This window comes from Prionailurus viverrinus, chromosome D2 (assembly GCF_022837055.1).
Source record: "Prionailurus viverrinus isolate Anna chromosome D2, UM_Priviv_1.0, whole genome shotgun sequence".
NCBI lineage: Eukaryota > Metazoa > Chordata > Mammalia > Carnivora > Felidae > Prionailurus > Prionailurus viverrinus.
Window position 1 is genome coordinate 88,249,060 of NC_062571.1, and position 18,576 is coordinate 88,267,635.

An 18,576-nucleotide genomic window follows, 5' to 3' on the forward strand; every position below is an offset into this window, starting at 1 on the left:
GGTCGCAAGCAGGGACCCTTCCCCAGCCTCTGAGGCCGGAGGGCCCCTGGTCATGCCAATTCCTGCACACACATGGCTGAAAGAGGTCTGGAGGGAAAGGAGAGGGTCTGGGGAGACCCTGGGGTCCAGGGCAGTGGTGGCAGGATGCCTCCCACCCCGAGGCCCAACCCAAGCCTCATGCTGAAGCCACGACAGCCTCCTCCTCCACGCTGCTTCGGGCCGGCTGGCCCTTTGCCTGCTGGGCCAGGGGCGTTCTCCTGTCCTTTACCCCTCACCCGCCCACTTCCCAGGATGGTTCAGGCTGCTGTGTATTCAGTAGGCACTCAACCACTGGAGACAGAGAACAGAGAACAACAGACGTGCCCCCCCCCCCCCCCCCCCCCCACTTCCCGGAGCATCCAGACCAGGTGCTGACACCTGCCCGCCTGGTCCTCTCCAGGGCCACCCACATGTCTCCCCACTCAGGGCCACCTGGGCAGCGGCTCCACCCACCTCCAGGCCTCTTGCACAGTCACGGCCCCCCACACAGTCTCCACTCCACCTGTGTGAGCTCTTGTCTCAAACTACAGGGGGGAGGGAGGCCTCACCTCCCACCTGAGGAGGCAGCAAAGGGGACGGAGGGATGGGCACTCCACGGAGCCAATGGCTTCCCTTGTGCTTAGAACCAAACAAGTCTTTGTGAGGGTGGGGCTGTTGTTGAGGCCTCTGGACACTGACAAACCACTACGGTTTCTGATATTTTCATAAATTGGGTGCATCCCAGTCCCAGACCCCTCCCAGGACTGGCCTGGCCCCCCGGGGCTCCCGGTTGGCTGCAGTCTGGGTGCTCCAGAGCGGGGCCAGCTCGTCTGTCGTCTGGCTCAGAGATCCAGATTTCCTCCTGGGCCCTGTGGTCTTCGCCAGGCCTAGCAGAGGGCGTCGGGGGCCAGCACCCCCTTCTTGAGGATGAGGTTTCCGTAGAGGGCTGTCTCCCTGCATAAGAAGTGAGCTGAGCACCAGGCTGGGGCCCGCTGTTCTGCCACCCACCTGGCCCACCTTCACCCCAGGCGCTAGACTAATCCAGGGACCGGTCATCAGGCAAATCCCTTGGCAGTCATATTCCCAGTGGGGCATCCAGTCTCAGTCAGGGCAGGGCTGAGCAGAGAGTAGGGGGGGCTCTGGAGTGGGGAGGAGGGCCCAGCATGGCCCAGACCCAGCAGGACCAGCAGGACCCCATGGGCCTGGCCAGAACTCACCCAGTTGCTACAACAGCAAAAGCCTTCTTGGCCCGCGCATAAAACTCAAACCTCTCTATCTTCGCCAGGATGTCCTGGAAGGCAAAATGTCATGGTCCAGGGACCTTGCTCAGAAACCCTCAAGGGTCCAAGCAGGTAGCAGGGGCATGAGGTCACATGGCTGCTCTGAGGTTCATTTCTCTGGCTCTCCTTGCTGGGGTCCTAAGGATGCTTGGCCTCTGAGCTGTGAGGGCTGGACGGGCAGGAGCATGGGGGGCTGTGGTGGCCATCTGCCTGAGGCCCTTGTGTCCCTTGGAGCTGGCCTGAGGGCGGGAGGGTGCCTGCCCAGGACAGAAGCCCCAAGCATCCTCTCCTCAGGTGGGTCCTGCCCAACACACCTGCCAGCGGGTGGTTCTTGGAGGACAAGCCCACCCCCTCACAATGTGTGGGTGACACACGGCATTGGCCAGGCCTCTGACCACAAGACAGGGGCCGGGGCACCCCACTTCCCCCTGGCTCCGCTCAGACAGGCTGGCGTGGGGGAGGGACCCTAGGCGAAGCCAGGTCAGGATCCTGAGGCAGGGCACAGCCACATCCCCAGGGTCACTCTTCTGTGGAGGGAAGGCAAGTGCTGAGACAACTGTAGCATGGAATTTGGGGCCTCGGTCTTGTGCTCCTCCTGGCCTCCAAGGAGGTGAAGCTTTCCTGGTGGGGCCGCAGTCTCACCGTGCAGCCAGCCCCGGACAGGATGGACTGGTAGCTCCTCCACACTGGGGTCTGAAGGCCCTTCGTCCTGTCGCTGGGCACCAGGTCCATGACAGCAGCCTAGGCACAGAGGGGTCAGCTTCGCAGTCTGTCTAGTTGCCCTGGGTGCTACCAGGCCCCCACACTGGGTGACAGTTCAGGGGTCCTCCGTTCAGGGTCAGAGCCCTTCGGGGACACATTCCTCCCCACTCAAGGCAAGTGGGCCCCCTGAGGTCTGACAAAGAAGAAAGCAAGTGGAAAAGGCACTCACTGGGCTCTCTACGTAGGTGTCCAGGGGCAGCAGCTTCAGCACGGCCTCCAGGAGCTGCGGGATGCCCAGGCCTGAGGGCACAGTGCCAGCCTGAGACTCCAGTCCTCTCCCACCTGGCTGCCGATGGTGCCACCTGCCCTGTTGGCCTGTCCACACCGTTCCCCCTGGGCCTCACTCAGCTGGCCAGCAAGAATGCACTTGGGCCCAGGACAGAGAAGGGCCTGCAGGCACGTGCTGCCCGCCTGGGGACACTTATTGGGGCCACACTGGCATCTCCCCGCCCTGTGGCCATCCTGGCTCTGGGCCTGCCCTGCCCGTCCCCCTTCACTGCACTACACAGGTTATTGGTGGTGACCTCAAAGTCATCTATCAGGAAGGGCACCTGGGCCACTTCCCTGAGCCCAGAAGTCCCCCGACATGACCCCTGGGTTGCCACTCTTATCCTGTGGTGAGCATAGTAGGGCCGGGGAAGAGGCTGTGCCCACGGCCCCAGTTCTCCCGTAGAATTGGGTCCTGATGGTTAAAGAACTCGTGCGCATCGTACAAAACTGGGAAATACAGAAACTGCTGGTGAGAAACCCCGAGAGCACTTCCTTTTGCCGTCTTCTCTGCTCTTCTTGGTGGTTGACTTGTCCGCAAGCCTGGCTCCGACCCCTAACTGCTAGTTTCCACTAACATGCAGGGTGTGTGCGTCGCTTGGAGGCTTGGCTGCTCCTTGCCTCCCAGCATTTGGCCTTTCCCACGGCCCATCCTCCTTGGGTCATCTGGCTCATGGTGTAAACTGAGGCACAGCTGGCTCATCTCTGTCAGCAGGGAGTGGAAGCCAAGGGTCTGGAGCTGGCAGCCCACTGAACGTGCCTCAGACCACTGGCCTGCGTTGTCCGGGGCAGGGCGGGGGAGGGGTTAGCCCACGTTTCACATCTCTGTGCCTCAGTGACCTCGCCTCTCCACGGAGAGTCATGTCCCCCTCACGGCATCGCTGAGGGTGGGGAAACAGCCATGCCCAGTTTGAGCCCAGTGCCAGCCCAGGTAGGACAGGACGCTGCTGCTCTTATCCCCCCTGCCCAGACCTTACTCTCGGTACAAGTCTGTTACCTCTATCACCTTGGGGATCTGGTTCCAGAACTCTCCAAGTCAAGCCTCCTGCCCACCCCTTAGGGTCAGAGGGTCTTAGAAACAGAGCACGTGGGCACCTGGAGCCCGTGAGGCCAGGCCACCAGTACTGGGATTTCTAGTGAACACCTGACCTGGGTGTACTAGTGCTCAGCCAGCCGATGAGGCTCTGGGCCTCAGTTTCCGCACTTGCATGAAGTTACCAACTGGTGTCTCAGATGGAGCAGGAGGCCCAGGGTCATCTCTGGGGTTGGGGTTGAAGAGGGTCCTGGTACCGGGATTTTCTGGCTCACTGGTGGGTGCTTGGGTAATGAGTGGGGATGGGGACAGAGCTGCCACACTTGGGGAGCCCAGAGCGGGGACGACTGCCCATCCACCCTAATCCACCCTGTCAGAGGTGGCCAACTCACCGTCGGCACGGATCTCCTCCGGGCCACACCTGCATATGGAGGAGGTGGGGAAGTTCACGTCTGCAAAAACTGAACAGCCATACAACCTGATTAGACATTCCTTGGTGGGTCCTTGGGTCTGCGCAGCCCATCTTCCAACTTCGTGGGTGGGCGCAGACCTCGGGTCACCTGCTCACTGCCCTCTCCGACCCCTCCCATCAGAGGTGGGGGGAGGGGACAGGGAGTTTCCCAGTGGTGTAGAAACTGCAGGTGTTTCCAGGACGAGGGCGGATTTTGGACCCGCGGCCTCCACCCAGCAGGGGCGTCCCCTCCTGAGAAGCTGCCCCCGTCCGAGGCCCACGGCCCCAGGAAAAGATAAAGCGCCGCAAACAAATTGGTGTGACCCTTCGGGGGCCGTCTGGGAAGGGGTCTGGAAACAGCACACCGGGCCTGAAGCCGGAGCTGGGAACTTGGCCGCCCCCCCACCCCCAAAAGCCAGGCTGATGGAGGGGCCGGGCCTCCGGACACAGCCCTGCCTGGAGCAAGGGTCGCTGTCCTCGTGACCTTCTGGGACCAACCAAAGCGGGGCAGGGGCTTGGGCCACCGCCCGGGCCTCAGTTTCCTAAAGGACGCCGGACGGGGAAGGAGGGAGTGTCCTACTGGGAAGTCGGATGGGGCGGCCTATGCAATGCCCCCACCACCCTTCCCTGGAAGCGGGAGTCGTCGTCTCCTGGCCGGGCCACCTGCCCGGCTTCTTCCGAGGGTGGGGGCCCCCGAGGCCCTGTCCCCTCCGCGCTCACCGATCTCGTCTCCGTGCCCCATCCGCGCCAGGGCGTAGAGCAGCTCGGGGGACAGCAGCGCTGGGATGCCCTTCAGCACCACCATGCTCGCGGGGTCTGGAGCGGGGGGCGGGGCCTCGACGGAAGGGGCGGGGCCTGGAGCGGAGCAGGCGGGGCCTCGACGGAAGGGGCGGGACCGCGCGAGGCGAACCTGGGGCTGGAAGCTCAGAGCCGCGCTGGCTGACCCTGGGCAGGGGTGGTGACAACCGGCCCAGCCCCACAGGCGTCTTCCTGGGCCTCGCGTTCCCCGCCACGTCCAAGACCCGGGCGTCGTGTGTTTATGGTCCGAGCTCTCCGCTGCCGCCCCTCGCGGCCTCCCCGCCAGCCTCCGCTATGCCCCCAGGCCAGGCTGAGCCCCCCAGTCGCACCCCAGACCGCTGGGTCTCTGGTGTCACTGAGTGGGGAAGGGCGGGTGATCAGACCTGTCAGACTTCTTTAACCAACATTCTTCCTTCAGGACACTCGCCGGCCTGCCCTGGGGTGGGGGAACCCTGGAGGGCAGGCAGCTGTGGCCTCTGGGCTAAGTGGGTGTGCTGGGAGCACCCCATTGGCGTTTTCCACCCTGTCCCCCAAGTGTCGGCCTGCTGACACCCCTCAGGTAACTGACTGGGGTATAGCGCCCCATCCCAGGACAGCAGTGCCCTGACCTGCCAGCTTTCCTCAAGACTGGATCTTCCCACCCCCACCTTCCCAAGATGGGGTGTCCAGACTGGGGGGGGGGGGTGTGCTGGATCCACAGCTCCTTCCGGTAAACAGAGGGAGCACCTTGCCTTCAGCTGGCCAGAGTCCCCTGCCTGCTGACCCTTGTCCCTGCCACCTGGAATCTGGATGCTGGGCTCCCTCCTTAAGAGCCAGGATCACCAACCATCTCAGGGTGTCACCACCTCCTGTACACTCCTTGCTGGAAGATGCCCACTTCCACAGCAGGGCACCCCACAGCCTGTCTGTGTCCAGGGCTCTGTCAGGTTCTGGGGCCTGATCCTGGTAGCCGGTAGCTGACTGCCATCCCACAGTGCCACGGGCACATCTCCACTGAAGGATGGGGTTTATTCCCTTCCCTTGAACCAGGTGGACCTTTGTAACTGCTTTGACCAATAGAATATGCTGGAAATGGTGCTGTCTGGCTTCTGAGGTTAGGTCATAAAAGGCAGCACGGCTTCCTCCTGATTCTGTCCTCAGAACACTTGTCCAGGGAACCCAGTCACCATATTGGCAGGAAGCCCAAGACACATGGAGAGCCTCCTGGTGGATATGTTGGTCCTTGGCTCCAGCTAGGCCCCGCTGATGCAGCACCAACCACCATAAGAGTGAGTGAGTGGTCAGGAGGCCCCAGCTTAGGCCCCAGACACAGTGGGATAAAGACAAGCTGACCCATACAGACTGTGAGAATGGCTAGTGATTGCTGCCCTAAGCCACTAAGTTTAGGGGTAATTTGTTACACAGCTCTAGCTGGCTGATGCAGGTGGCTCCTGGGCCCTGCTAAGATGGACACCAAGAGCTCCACCAACACTGTCGTTGGCCTTCAATCTGTGTCTACTCTCTTCCCATCTGCTCCCACACTCAGCCTGGAGGGCAGACAGCAGAGCAGATGTGCACACGTGTGCTGGCCTGGTCGTACCCCACGTAAAGACCCACCACCGAACCTCACTGCCCAGTGTGCAGATGGGGATCCTGTTCAGCTCCAGCCGGCCCTTAGCCCCAGGGCCTCACCTCACAGTGCGGCCCTGCTCACCTGCCCAGTGGGAGACGGCCCGACCCAGAGCCGTGGGCAGCCTCTCTCCTTCTGGAGCCCACCTTCTTCCGCTTCACTGCCACATGGACTCAGGGTTGTGTGGTCCGTGCTATTGTCATGACCCTCAGCCCTGTGGTTCTGGGAATGCTGGGAGGCCTGGCTTCTCCTGGGAAGGTTCTGTACATGAAAGACAACAAAGCCACAGCAAAAAAAAAAAAAAAAAAAAAAGAAAGAAAGGAAAGAAAGAAAGAAAGAAAGAAAGAAAGAAAGAAAGAAAGAAAGAAAAGATGTCTCTGTGTTTTCCTGCTGGGCCCTGGGGTGCTTGGCTGGTTGAGGAGACAGTTGGAAACCAGCCTGGCATCTGGCAGGGCCAGGAACGCAGGGCCCTGGGCTGCCCGGTTGGGCAGGGTGAAGGCAGGAGCCGCCAGGGGCTGGAAGGGGGAGGGGGGAGCGGGGGCGGGGGGCAGGGGAAGGCCAGCAGGGCCTGTACCTGGGCCATCTGAGTGGCTGCCTCCACCCTGGGTGAGGGTTGTGCCTGAGCAGTTTGAACTCCAAAATGGAAGTGTGCAAACATGAGGGGAGAAGCCAATCTGGTACAGAGAGATAAGTAAGGCAAGGTTTCAGCTTCAAAACAAATCAAAACCCCAAACAATATGGGGCCAGAAGTCCATTAACTCCAAGGGAGTGGGAGCTTCGCCTCGGGGTTTGTGGCCCCCGGGCAGTGTCCTGCTCAGGGCTGCCAGCGATGCTGTCACTCACGGCAAAGCCTGTGGCCGCGTGCTAGCCTCCCTGCAGCTCAGCCCAGAGCCCCCAAGCCAGCTCTCACTCCACCAGGCCTAGGGGGTGGGCTCCTGTCTCTGCCAAGTTCTGGAGCCCAAATAACCCTGTGGATACAGACATGTGAGGCACACGGAGACTCTGACGTGCGTGTTCAATGTTTAACAATTTCTTGGCTTCTGGCTGCACACGGCTAAGACAGGGCGTGAAGACAAGTCTCAGATGGGCCTCTCAAAACTGGCTCCTCAGGAGGCGCCTGGGTGGTTCAATCAGTTAAGCGTCCGACTTTGGCTCAAGTTATGATCTCACGGTTTGTGAGTTCGAGCTCTGCGTCGGGCTCTGTGCTGACAGCTCGGAGCCTGGAGCCTGGAGCCTAGAGCCTGGAGCCTGCTTTGGATTCTGTGTCTCCCCCCCTCTCTCTAAAATAAATAAACATTAAAAAAAAAAATGAAAAACCCCAGCTCCTCACAATCCTGGGGCACATTGCTCGATCAAATTACAGAGGCTGCTGCCTCATGCCTGTGAAAAATTAAACAAATGGATTTCTCCAACTTTCAGGTTTCTTTCCTCGGACACCTCTGCTTGTTCATTCTAGAATCTGCGATAGGTGTTATGCCATCCAGCACAAACCCTCAGTTATGCATTCAGCTTTAATAAATGAGTATTTCCACATCTATCGCCCGAAGAATGCCCAGCTTCCTGGTGACCTGCCCAGAGAGCCTGTTCGGTGCGGCCCGAATCCCATTCCCTCGTACCTACTTCTGCCCATGTCACACGGTCTGAGACCGAGGCTTATCTGTAAAGAATATCACCCTGCCTTCCGTCTGCACTCTCAGCCCCGGGGAGCAGGGGAACTCCCGCCTGCCTCTCAACACCTCCCTTCTGGAGCCTGCTCCAAACTCACTTATTTCTGACCACGAAGCACAGGAGAACAGGTCCTGGGTGAAGCCCGCAGTGCTAATACCTGCAGGGCAAACGGTCTGCATAGGATCAGAATTCCTGTTGTGGCCCAGTGCCCGGCTTTGCTGCACAAATGTAACCAAAACACAAGAGCATGTCATCTAAGGTGTTCAGACAGCCAAGCTTTACAGAAGGTCATTTCAACTCTTTGTCAAGCATTCAGCTCATTTCCTGGGGCGGGGGGTACACACTCCTGGCCCTATCCCAGCCCAAGACTGTGACTGGATCTGCACGTCCAGAAATGATCTCAGCTGTGTTCCAGCCTCTGGACTACCTGCCCACACCTACCTGCAGGACACAGTGGAGGAGGCAACTGTCACGAGTGCTCCCGGGTCACCACCGAGCCACAGGGAGAGAGGGCTCCCAGGGATGTGCGCTCTGAGGCTCAGCTCCTGGACGAGTCCCTGCGTGGGCAGAGCTCTGCCCTGGTTTGTGAGCAGCACTCACCGTCCCCTGACAGGTGGGGCTGTCTCTGTAGAGCAACGCTGGCAGGGTGAGGGCTGAGGATGGCGTGGCAGCCGGCAGGCGCTTTCCCCTCACCCGGGCCCATCAGTTAACCGGCAGCTGCTGTGCCACATGCACCAGCGTCGACAGCTAGCTGGGTCCCCATGGTGCCTGGCGCTCACCCGTAGATGCTCACGTCCCGGCCTCACCTCAGAGGGTCCGATGATGTTCTGAGGCTGGGCCCCTACCCTGGGGTAGTGACTGCTTGCTTCATCCCTGAAGCTCTCAGGCAGGACATGGGTCTCCGTCCTGTGGTGCAGGGCTTTTGCTCACGGACCTGGTGAGGGACGGTTTGGAGCACCACGCTGTGCTGGCCCAAGAATTGAGCAGCAGACGTCTGGTGGGGTGTGGGTGGTCTCCTGTGACTGGGGTCCCTCCATTACCCAGTGCCCTGCATGGTGTGATCCAGGGGACGCAGCTGGCCCACCAGAGTCTGAAGCCAACAGAGGAGACGTGCTGTAGAAATTCGGTCTCCTACCGCAGTTTCCGCTGGATGCCTTGGAGACCTCACATACCAGGGCCCCCATGGTTCTGGTCTAGGTCTGGGGGCACGTGCATTCCAGCAAACACCCCAGGGGTTCGGTTCGGATGCATGTGGTGCCTAACGTCAGTGCCGGAGACTCAGCCTGCCTGGCCCTGAGAAGCACCAGGGAGAGGCTAGCCGACGAGTTTAGATGGGACGGGGTAGGGCAGGTCCCTGTCACAGGCAGCCTGTCCCTTGACAGGCTCACTTCTCAAAATCTTACAGACACGCTCACGCTGAAGCACGAGGATTCACACACAGAATGCTCACCACGGTGTTTTGCACACAGTTCTGGTAATTGGATACTGGACGCAGCCTAATATCCAACACCAGGGGAAATAAACCACAACATACCTGCATAATTATGTATTTCAGGGCCATCGGGTGGGATGCTCGCAGGAACATTACTCAGCCATGAGAAGAAATCAAACTCCATTGTGTGCTATGACCTGGACAGAACTTGGAAACACACTAGATTCCTGGACACAGAAAGAAGGTGGCCGAGGCAGCACCAAGGCTGAGAGGTCACGGTTTGGAACAGGGGTTAGTGTTTAATGGGGACAGAGTCTCTGTTCGGAGGATGAAGCAGCATGGAGACGGGCAGCAGGGAAAACACCGCGAACACACTTGGAGAGTTAAAAACGGACGAGATGGTAACCTGTACATTACATATATTTTACCACAAGTAAAAGAATGCTCGTCAAACACGAGAAGGGGGTGCACTCGTAGGACGGGAGTAGAAGACAACCAGTCAGTGCACTTTGGAGAAGCGTGGATGCAGAATTCCATTTTTATAAAAAAGAAAACTGAGCTCCGTACTCATGTGTGCACGTGTGTGCACAGAAATATCTAGAAAGCTCCGTGCCTGTTAGCAGTGGTTACCCTGTGTGATGGGTGACTTACTTTATGGACTTCTGTGCTGTGTGACTGTCGTCACAACAACAAAGCGGAAGTTTGCACAGCGATGTGATGCTCACCTCCAGAGGAGAAAGGCACGATGCGATTTATGTCTGCCACGTAGTCAGCAGCGCGACCCTCGGAGCGGCACGTTCACTGGCTGTGAAACCACACAGCGACCCAGCAGGGGACACACTTCCATCTGAACGTGACACGCTGTACACACTATCTCAGTTCCTGAAATTGAGTAAAAACTTAAACACGCCAAAGGCTCGTGAGCAGAATTATTTTCAGTTTATTTTGAGAGTGTGTGCGCGCAAGCAGGGTGAAGAGGCAGAGAGAGAGAGAGACAGACCCTCAAGGCAGAGAACCTCAAGCAGGCTCTGTGCTGTTAGCGCAGAGCCTGACGTGGGGCTTGGTCTCATGAACTGTGAGATCGTGACCTGAGCTGAAATCAAGAGTCGGACGCTCAACCAACTGAGCCCCCCTGGCGTCCTGAGCAGAATCTGATTAAGAAGAATATGCTTAGTCAGGACGTGAACACACTCCAAGTGCCGATTCTCACGGCCGCTGGGTTCAGACTGCCCACCACTGAGAGCACGAGCCCCAAGGAGCTGAGTGTCCCCCACACAGCCCTTTACAAGAGAAGGACTGATTTGCTTCTAAAACTGTCAGACTGTATTTTCTCTCTTTAAGTAGAGACTTCAAGGCGGAGACAGAGGCGCTCACTGGTCTTTGAAACTGGCCTTTCTCTTTTCCACAAATGCAGTCATCCCTTCCTTCCGGTCTTCCTGGTGGGAAAGGGAAAAAAGGCGGAGATGGACATTTGTCAAGCGCGGGGCTCAGCCTGTCTGGGGTTCGCTCAGTCTGTCGGGTTCCTCTGCCCTCCGATTTCCAGAGTGGTGGGGGCACCGGGAGGGAGGGTCCTGCATTGGGATCGCCTGGAAACCTGGGAGTGACCCAGATTCCCTGACCACTTAGGGTTGGCCTGGAAATGGCAGTTTTATATGTCACTCAGCCCCAAGTCTGATCATTCAGGGGCCACTGATTTACATGTCAAATAAACTCTCATCCACAGAGAAGCTCAGATGCACGTGTTTGGGTCATTCACCTGTTCTGCACCTGGTTTAGTGGCGGTCTGTGTCAACGAGTATCCTGAGTGCCAAGGAGCAGGACACGGGGTGCGAGCCCACCTTGCACCTTTCTCTGCGTGCGCGCATGTGCACACACGTACACACACACCCTTCCCTGCACGCGCAAGTGCACACACATACCTTCACTCCCTCGACAGGCAAAGCTATTTCTGATCTTTTATGAAACACCTACGTAAGACTTTCTGATAAAAAAGAGGTTTTAATGACCATTACAAGACTGACCACCTTTCGGTCACTGTCAGAAATCCTAGAAAACACTGTTCTGAAGCTCTGGGTTGCAATTTCAGAACACATTCAAATTCCGTTCCCAGAAATTTGACGGATCTAGGAAAATTATGGGCAAGCGGACTGCATTTACATACGGGAGCTTGCTGTCTAAGAGTGCAGTTCCTAAGACCTTCCGTAACAGGAAGTCACCCTGTAAGAGCTTCCATACACTGCACTTATTTGCGAAAATCATGCTCACGGACAGGATACATCTGATCCAGTTACTGGGGAAGTGAATGGTTCAACCAAAGGGAAATGGTATCTAATGAAAAAATCTACAAGGAAATTCTCCGTGATTTTTATGGCTGGGACACTTGTGACGCTTCATCTGAGTGTTGTTTACTCACAGTAGCGAACGTTGAATAGAAGAGCTTCTTCTCCAACTTGTTTCCCTCTGTTAATGTCATTTCAAAAGCTGAAAAAGAAAATCCTTAAGTCATGAACTCTGGTGTTAGATGTGGGAACATATACATTTTTTACAGTGATAGGGAACATTTCCCGCTGACCCACATCAACCTCAATTTCACCATGATCGAGACCGCAGCCTGGGAAGCCCTCCCTGGCTGAGACATCAGCAAAGCCACCTGCTCAGAGGGCTTCCTGAGCTTCCTGCCCAGTGGCCGAGAAAACAGAGGCGTGAGGAAATGAGTAAAAGGGTTTAACGACCAACTCTGTCCAATCACAAGAGAATCTGGGAGTCTACAGAAGTAGATGTATTTCACAAAACATTAAAAAAATAAGAATTAAAGGGGTGCCTGGGTGGCTCAGTCAGTGGAGCCTCGGACTTTGGCTCAGGTCATGATCTCATGGTTCGTGGGACTGAGTCCTGTGTCAGCCTCTGCGCTGACAGTGTGGAGCCTGTTGGGGATTTTCCCTCTCCCTCTGCCCCTCCCCTGCTTGTGCTTTCTCTCAAAATAAATAAAAATTACAAAAAAAAGAAGAAAAAAGAGGATTTATTAAAAACAAAAAAGGGAATGAAAACCAGAAAAAGGAACATTGTGCCAGAACAGAGTCCTGGAGTCCCGGGCAGTAAGAACACCATTGCTCTGGGCCCCGTCTTTCTGGCGAAGGTGCAGTGTTTCTCTTGGCTGAGCACCAGGAGCAGCAGGTCCTGGGCGAGGGGTGGAACGGTGGCAGGTGCCTCTGACTGTGGCCTCACAGACACTCTGCAGGAACAGCAGCGTCCGCTTCTGGAGTGTGTGCTACCCACACACCCCCGCAGTGAAGTGTCACAAACACCAGCTCACTCAAATAAGGTGGCGGCAGCCCAGGGTGACCAGCTTTCCCGCATATGAGTGCAGGCCCCGGGGCCTCAGCAGCCATCTCGGGCCCACGGTCTTCTAGGCAGCACCAGGCAAGACCCCCCAATACCTGGACCACGTGCTCCGTTAAAACTCCAGAAATTCTCAGAAGGGCCACAGCCACTTGGCCGGTAGAGAGCAGATGGAGTCCGGAGCCACGAGGGGCAGCAGGCACGCTGACCCCAGTTCACAAGGGTGTCCACGAGCCTATACTACCCATCCGGCCCTGCCCACGGCACAGCCCACACCCTGCTGCGGACAGGGAAGCATCCCCCACCAGGTTCTGGGGGCTGAGCCGACTTTCTCAGGAGCCAGACTGGTTTCACTCTAGGGACCATCCTGCCCATCCCCCCCATTTCCCTGTAGCCCAGAGCTCGTCACCCTCTGTCCCTCAGGCTGGCTCCTTCCTTGGGTTGTGACAGCAAGGGGACTCAGAAGGTTTCAGGAGAATCTGTAGCCAGCAACCAAAAACTAGAACTCTACAAAGAGCCAGGATCACAACATGAAGAACCTCGTGATTTCTGTCCAGGGTGGGTTAAGATGCATGACTTAGAACCAAAGCCTCGAGGCTCACGACTGTTCCTGTGCTGCCCGGCCCTTGGACCTCCGCCTCCTGGCAGAACCCCCACCTGCATTCACGGACTCTTTGGCCATTGCTGCTATGATTTTGGAATTGCTGGCAATTTTCTCCGCACACCGGATGGCTTCTTCGACCAGTGTCTCCACAGGAAAAATTTTGCTTACAAGACCTAAAACACAAAAAGGTAAATAACATGGGAAAACAGCACTGGTTATGTTTTTCTGAGTCATGATGCTGTGCCAAGAGCCCGGGTCTTCTGGGTGCTAACAAGGGGCTGCAGTGACACAGTAAAGGCTCCACGCCATCCCTGAGGTGGGGCCGATGTCCTCTGCTGCTGGGGCCACTAGGCTCTCACAGACACATAAATTAGGAAAAGAGAGTCCCCCAGGGGCAGAGAAGGAGTGTGTCCGCCGAGGGTCTCCAAGATCCCCCACCGCTGACACTGGGCTTGGGAAACAGGATGGTTTTCTAATGATTCTTTAACCAGATGTTTGTTTTAGTCATTTTATACATGGGACATTCCCAATAAAAAACAAAGGCAGCTGTCCCCGGGGTTCTCGGGACACCGGAAAGCACAGCTGGACACAGCCCTCCCCTCTCTACTCAGCTCCCCGTGAGGGCGGCTCCATGGGGCAGCGCTGGCTCCCACCTGCTTGCTTGGCATCCTGGGCAGAGATCCGGTCACCAGTGAGGACCATCTCCATGGCCAGTGACTTTCCAACAGCACGGGTCAGTCTCTGGGTGCCCCCTGCACCTGCAGGCACAGAAGGCTGCAGGTCACAGCCAGTTCATGGCCAGTGCAAGCCAAGACGCTACAGACACACTTCCAGCAAGTTCTGAGGGGTGAAGATGGGCCCCGTGGGTGGGGCAGGTGGGCAGGAAGGAGGCAACTTAAAGCCCTCAGGGGAGGCTCCTTTTCCTACTCAGGCCCCACGCCTGGCAGGCCGAGTCCTCTGCATGAGCAGCTCTCTGGCAGGAGTCAGACTGCTCAGACCCTGGCCCCGCGCAACCTGGAGGGCAGCTGGGGTGGCCTCTGACAGTGGCCTGCTGCCCTCAGGGTATGGAGTGAGACCAAGGGCTCCACCTCCTGGGCTGTTGAGTGTGTCTTTATCTCCAGTGCTGGCTTCTGTGCACCCCACTCACCCTCCTGCTCACTTGACACTCTGCAGCTGGAAAAAGTGATCTGCCCAGTCATCTGCCCCACGCTGAACCCCAGGCTGCCAGGATGAGCCAAGGGGACCACCTGAGGGAGATACCCACAGTCCAGCAGGCTCAGGTACTATTTCAAGGAAGTGCAGGCCTTGGGCACAAGGACAGAAGAGCCCAGTGGTCAGCAGAGCTCATCCAGGGCTTTCCTTGCCCGTATCTGACCCCACAGCTGCTCCCTGCCTGCCGGGCTGCTCAGGAGATACTGTGAGCTCCAGGCTCTGCATGCAGGGCAGAGACCCTGTGGGAAGTGAGCCAGGAGTCCTCATCAAGTGGTCCCCAGGGCACAGAGAGGTCACTGTTTGCCCACGGATCCCGTCAGCCTCCTCGTGTGGTATCTGATTCCCTGCTCTGTTGAACCTGGGGTCACAAGCCAGAATCACTGCAGCTATAATGCAATATGCAGCCGGCCACTCCTACTAGTGTCTGACAAGGAATCGGGCTGTCATTAAAGGAGACTGCGCAGCCGGAGGCTCTTGAGCCACTGTCTGAGCACTGTTGTGTCCACTGGGGCTTAGTGTGCTGGCCAGCAAAGGTAGCAATGGGAGCAGAAAGGTGGCCGCTGGGCCAGTGCTCGTTCGGCAGCCCGGGGTCCCTCGTCAGATGCAAGCTGCATGCTTTTGTCTATTGGTGGAAAAGCCCATCACTTCCTGAGACGTGGGCAAATTCCAGAGAATTATCTGAAGGAAGACTTTACGTTAGAGAGGTCATCACGCTTTACCTGGAATGGTTCCTAGTAGGATTTCCGGCTGCGCAAACTGGGCTTTCTCTCCCGCATAAATGATGTCACACATCATAGCAAGTTCGCAGCCGCCACCAAGCTGCAAAACATGAGGCGCCACCAGGAAACCCAGTCAGAAATTCACTCTATCTGCCTAAATTTTCTGTTAAAATGAACCTGCCCAAGAGTAGCAAGATTCACACAAGAGATGCAAAGTTAGTTCCGTGTTCCCATAAGTTACCCACAAATGGCCGATGCTGGCAACGGGCCCAACAGCAAACTCTCTCAGCTCTGTGGGTCCCACAGGCTCGAAGGCAGCCTCGAAGGCAGCCAGGGAGTTCATGAATTAGCAGGCAGGATGGTGGTCCAATAAACCCGACTGGCTGACCCCGGCTTACCCAAGGGGAGCTTTGTTAAAGGATCACTAACAGAGCTGCCTTCATCACTTCGCTACGACCAGCCCCAGTGCCTTTGAGTGCCCATGTGCCTGGACAGAGTCCCTGAACTACCACGCGGAGAACACGTCTCTCAACGGCGGCAGAGGCTGTCAGTTTACAGGTGCAGGGCAGGTTACAGCCATTAAAACTGTACAGAAAAGGCAGAACACAGCCTATAACCTAGTAGAGGCAGTCGTTCCCTGGAGTCATGGGGGCTGCGGTGGGGACGGAGGGGCTCTCCTAACAAAGGAACCAGAAAGCCAGCGGTTGAACGTCCACTAACAAAAGCCAGTGCTGTAATGTGTTCTCTCTGTGCTTCCCGGGTCTTTGGCATCACTTGGTAGGAAGGGCATGCTGGCTGGTAACTACACTCTGCCTTTTCAAAACAAAAATCGGTTATTTGATGCCTGCCAGTGTGCTGAGAGGAGGTGTGGCCCGACACTCACGGCGTAGCCATTGACAGCAGCTATGACTGGCTTCTTAACCCGGGCAAGTCGGTCCCAGTGGCTCAAGAACATGCTGGAGTAACAGTCCTGGAACGTTCGGCTCTGCATCTCCTTGATGTCGGCTCCAGCTGGGGGGTGGAAACGAGGTCCCAGTTACGAGAGCAGAGACCCCATGTTGCTATGGGAGCTGTGAGTGTGTAGGAACGGCCAAGCAGGACCTGTGAGGCGATGGCCACAGGGACAGAGCCGGCAGCAGGGACAGAGGCGATACACCATGGTATTTGTTGACGGAGGTGACACAGAGGGACCGCGGGATAGGAACCAGGTGCAAGCGGGACTCAGAAGCTTATTCATTAGTCACTTAAGCCCTCAACGCACATAAAACCCGACTGTCGGGGACCTGAATTCCTCTCAAACTCATTTTGCTGGTGGAGCACACTTGAATGTTAAACAGACAGAGCAGTTATTTGAAGAAATACTGGTGTCGTTTACGCTTTACATTTAAAGAAACCCCCAGTACTAAAGCTTCTGATGCTGCCGCGGAGGTCTAAGTGCCCACAATGCCACGTGCCACGGTCAGACCGCCCCTCCAACACCTGGCTGACCGGCGGCCATGCTGCCCACACACCTGCAAATGCCTTCTCCCCACCCGTGAGGACGATGGCCCCCACAGCGGGGTCCTCCTCAAAGGCGTCCAGTGCCTGGTTGAGCTCCGTTATCAGGCCATTGCAGAGCGCGTTGAGTGCTTTGGGGCGGTTCAGTTGGATCAGCCCCACGTTGCCGTCCTTCCCCTTCTTTTCTGTGATGAGGTACTGAAAGTCGGCACCTGGGGTGAGAGGGGACAAAGGGATTTCCATTCACGTAGGCATCGAACTAGCGGGACTTAACCCGTCAGGGGACGGAGTGACCCTGACATGTCCCCGGCCCAGTCCTCAGGCAGCAGCACACAGCTTTCAGCCTCATGGGTGGCCTCTGTACCAGTCTCTACCCTCACAGAAGTGTGAACATTTCCTTAAGCTGGAAAGCAAACCCAACAATAAATAGCAGCCCACGGCGGCCTTCCTTCTCCTGCATGTGCTGGTCAACACTGCCCAGAACCTGCACTAGGGACATCCCGTGACCCTGCAGAAACAAGGGATGGGGACATAGGTTCCTTCAACAAGTGCCAACTCGGTGGCAGAACCAAGCTGCGGACAGAACACAGCAGGAGGCACACACAGGGAAAAGGTGACTGCCGCGGCCGGGAGGGTCAGGCCGCTCAGATTTGGGGGGTCAGTAAGGCCTGGAGAGGAAGAAGTGTAACCTGGGAAACCACAGGTGTGTGTGGGGTGAGGATCGGCACCTACCCTGGGGGTCGGTTGGGGAGCGACACGGAAAATACTTAGGAGCAGCACGAATGCTGCCTGGGAAACGACTGCTGACTGCAGGTCAGGGGCAGAAGGGAACCTCAAAGAAACGGAGGGTAAGACCACGGGCCGTGGCAGCGGGCAGTCACGTGGGTACCTGCGTGGGTACCCTCCAAAGGAAGAGGAGGCAGGGATTCGCCCAGCTCAGGGACAAGCCAAGCGCTCCTCGGGAGGCCCGCGCCCCAGCTGAAGGCTGAGTGCGGGACGGGCCGGCCAGACCTGGGGCAGCAGCGGACACGGGCGGCCCGCACTGGAGGCCTGCCGGACCAAGCACGTGGCCGTTTCCAATCCCGAGGCCCCAACTGCACCTTCTCTTGAACTCCCGAAAACCAACAAGCAAACTGAAACGGCCAGCGGTCTCGGCACGTGGTCCTGATCCCAACTGAGGGGGCACCACTAACACCAGAGCCCAGCGGGGGAGGCGGCAGGTGCTGAGGGGCGGGGTCAGGCCCTGGCGGCGACTGCGGGTGCTGAGGGGTCAGCTCCGGAGTCGAGCAGGGTCAGGCCCGGGAGTCCCAGGTGCGGCCGCGGTGCCGGGCCCCCACCCCGGGTCCGCGCCCTCGGCCCCGCACTCACCCGAGGCGAAGGCGCGCAGGGCCGCGCAGCCGAGCCGGGGGTGCAGCGGGCCGCGGACGCAGGGCAGCAGGGCGCGCAGGGCTGCCATGGCGCTCTGGGACGAGTCGCCCCGCCCCGCGGAGCCGCCCCCGGCTCCGCCAGTCAGGGCCCGGCCCGCCTCCTGGCCGGCGTCGCGAGAAGGCGAGGGCATCGCGAGACCAGCGGCGTGCCGGAAGGGGGCGTGACGAGGCCGGGGGAAGGGGTCGAGGCTCGAGGAGCCAAACCCGGCGCGCGGGTGGTGGCGGTGGGCTGAGGGATTTCGGGGGGCTCCGGGCGGCGGACACCAGCCCTGAAGATGCCGAGGGCCAGGCCCGCCGCTGTCTGACCGCCCGTGGGGACCCCAGTCAAGCCGCCTGACGTGCCCAGGAAGGTCGCCAGGGGCTGCCGGGGCCTCTTCTTGACCTTGACCTTTAGCCTTCGGCCCTTGCTACCCCGTTCCGGACGTGTCCCCCCACTTCCGGGACGAGCCCCCACGCGGCT

The 18,576-nt window shown here is 58.1% G+C and overlaps 2 protein-coding genes across 3 annotated transcripts; both read right to left on the reverse strand.

Annotated features, from left to right (window-relative positions):
- Nucleotides 1-675: 675 nt before the first annotated feature.
- FUOM (fucose mutarotase) lies at nucleotides 676-6,269 on the reverse strand. Of its 2 annotated transcripts, none has more exons than XM_047825260.1 (6): nucleotides 4,532-6,269; nucleotides 3,753-3,821; nucleotides 2,230-2,375; nucleotides 1,941-2,039; nucleotides 1,236-1,309; nucleotides 676-972 (listed from the first exon to the last, which is right to left on the reverse strand). In XM_047825260.1, exons 1-6 carry the CDS (start codon nucleotides 4,614-4,616, stop codon nucleotides 906-908), a joined length of 540 nt encoding a protein of 179 aa, XP_047681216.1. In that variant the 5' UTR covers nucleotides 4,617-6,269; the 3' UTR covers nucleotides 676-905. The 2 variants fall into 2 exon arrangements, with proteins under 2 accessions (XP_047681216.1, XP_047681217.1); XM_047825261.1 differs by having other exon boundaries at nucleotides 2,230-2,300; nucleotides 4,532-6,265.
- Nucleotides 6,270-10,315: 4,046 nt separating this feature from the next.
- On the reverse strand, nucleotides 10,316-18,208 carry ECHS1 (enoyl-CoA hydratase, short chain 1). Its single transcript, XM_047825259.1, has 8 exons — nucleotides 18,058-18,208; nucleotides 16,704-16,901; nucleotides 16,076-16,203; nucleotides 15,193-15,292; nucleotides 13,915-14,019; nucleotides 13,315-13,434; nucleotides 11,732-11,799; nucleotides 10,316-10,754 (listed from the first exon to the last, which is right to left on the reverse strand). Exons 1-8 carry the CDS (start codon nucleotides 18,143-18,145, stop codon nucleotides 10,689-10,691), a joined length of 873 nt encoding a protein of 290 aa, XP_047681215.1. The 5' UTR covers nucleotides 18,146-18,208; the 3' UTR covers nucleotides 10,316-10,688.
- Nucleotides 18,209-18,576: the final 368 nt, after the last annotated feature.

Bases quoted from the DNA above. Each gene is read 5' to 3' on its own strand.
- FUOM (XM_047825260.1), bottom strand. From the start codon at position 4,616: ATGGTGGTGCTGAAGGGCATCCCAGCGCTGCTGTCCCCCGAGCTGCTC. The intron at 2,040-2,229 runs GTGAGTGCCTTT...CTCTGTGCCTAG, and splicing joins ACACCTACGTAGAGAGCCCA to GCTGCTGTCATGGACCTGGT. The intron at 1,310-1,940 runs GTGAGACTGCGG...TTTGCCTTCCAG, and splicing joins TGTCCGGGGCTGGCTGCACG to GACATCCTGGCGAAGATAGA.
- ECHS1 (XM_047825259.1), bottom strand. From the start codon at position 18,145: ATGGCAGCCCTGCGCGCCCTGCTGCCCTGCGTCCGCGGCCCGCTGCAC. The intron at 14,020-15,192 runs GTAAAGCGTGAT...CTGTGCCTGCAG, and splicing joins CCTACTAGGAACCATTCCAG to GTGCAGGGGGCACCCAGAGA. The intron at 11,800-13,314 runs GTGGGGGTTCTG...TTTCTTTTTCAG, and splicing joins CAAAGAGTCCGTGAATGCAG to CTTTTGAAATGACATTAACA.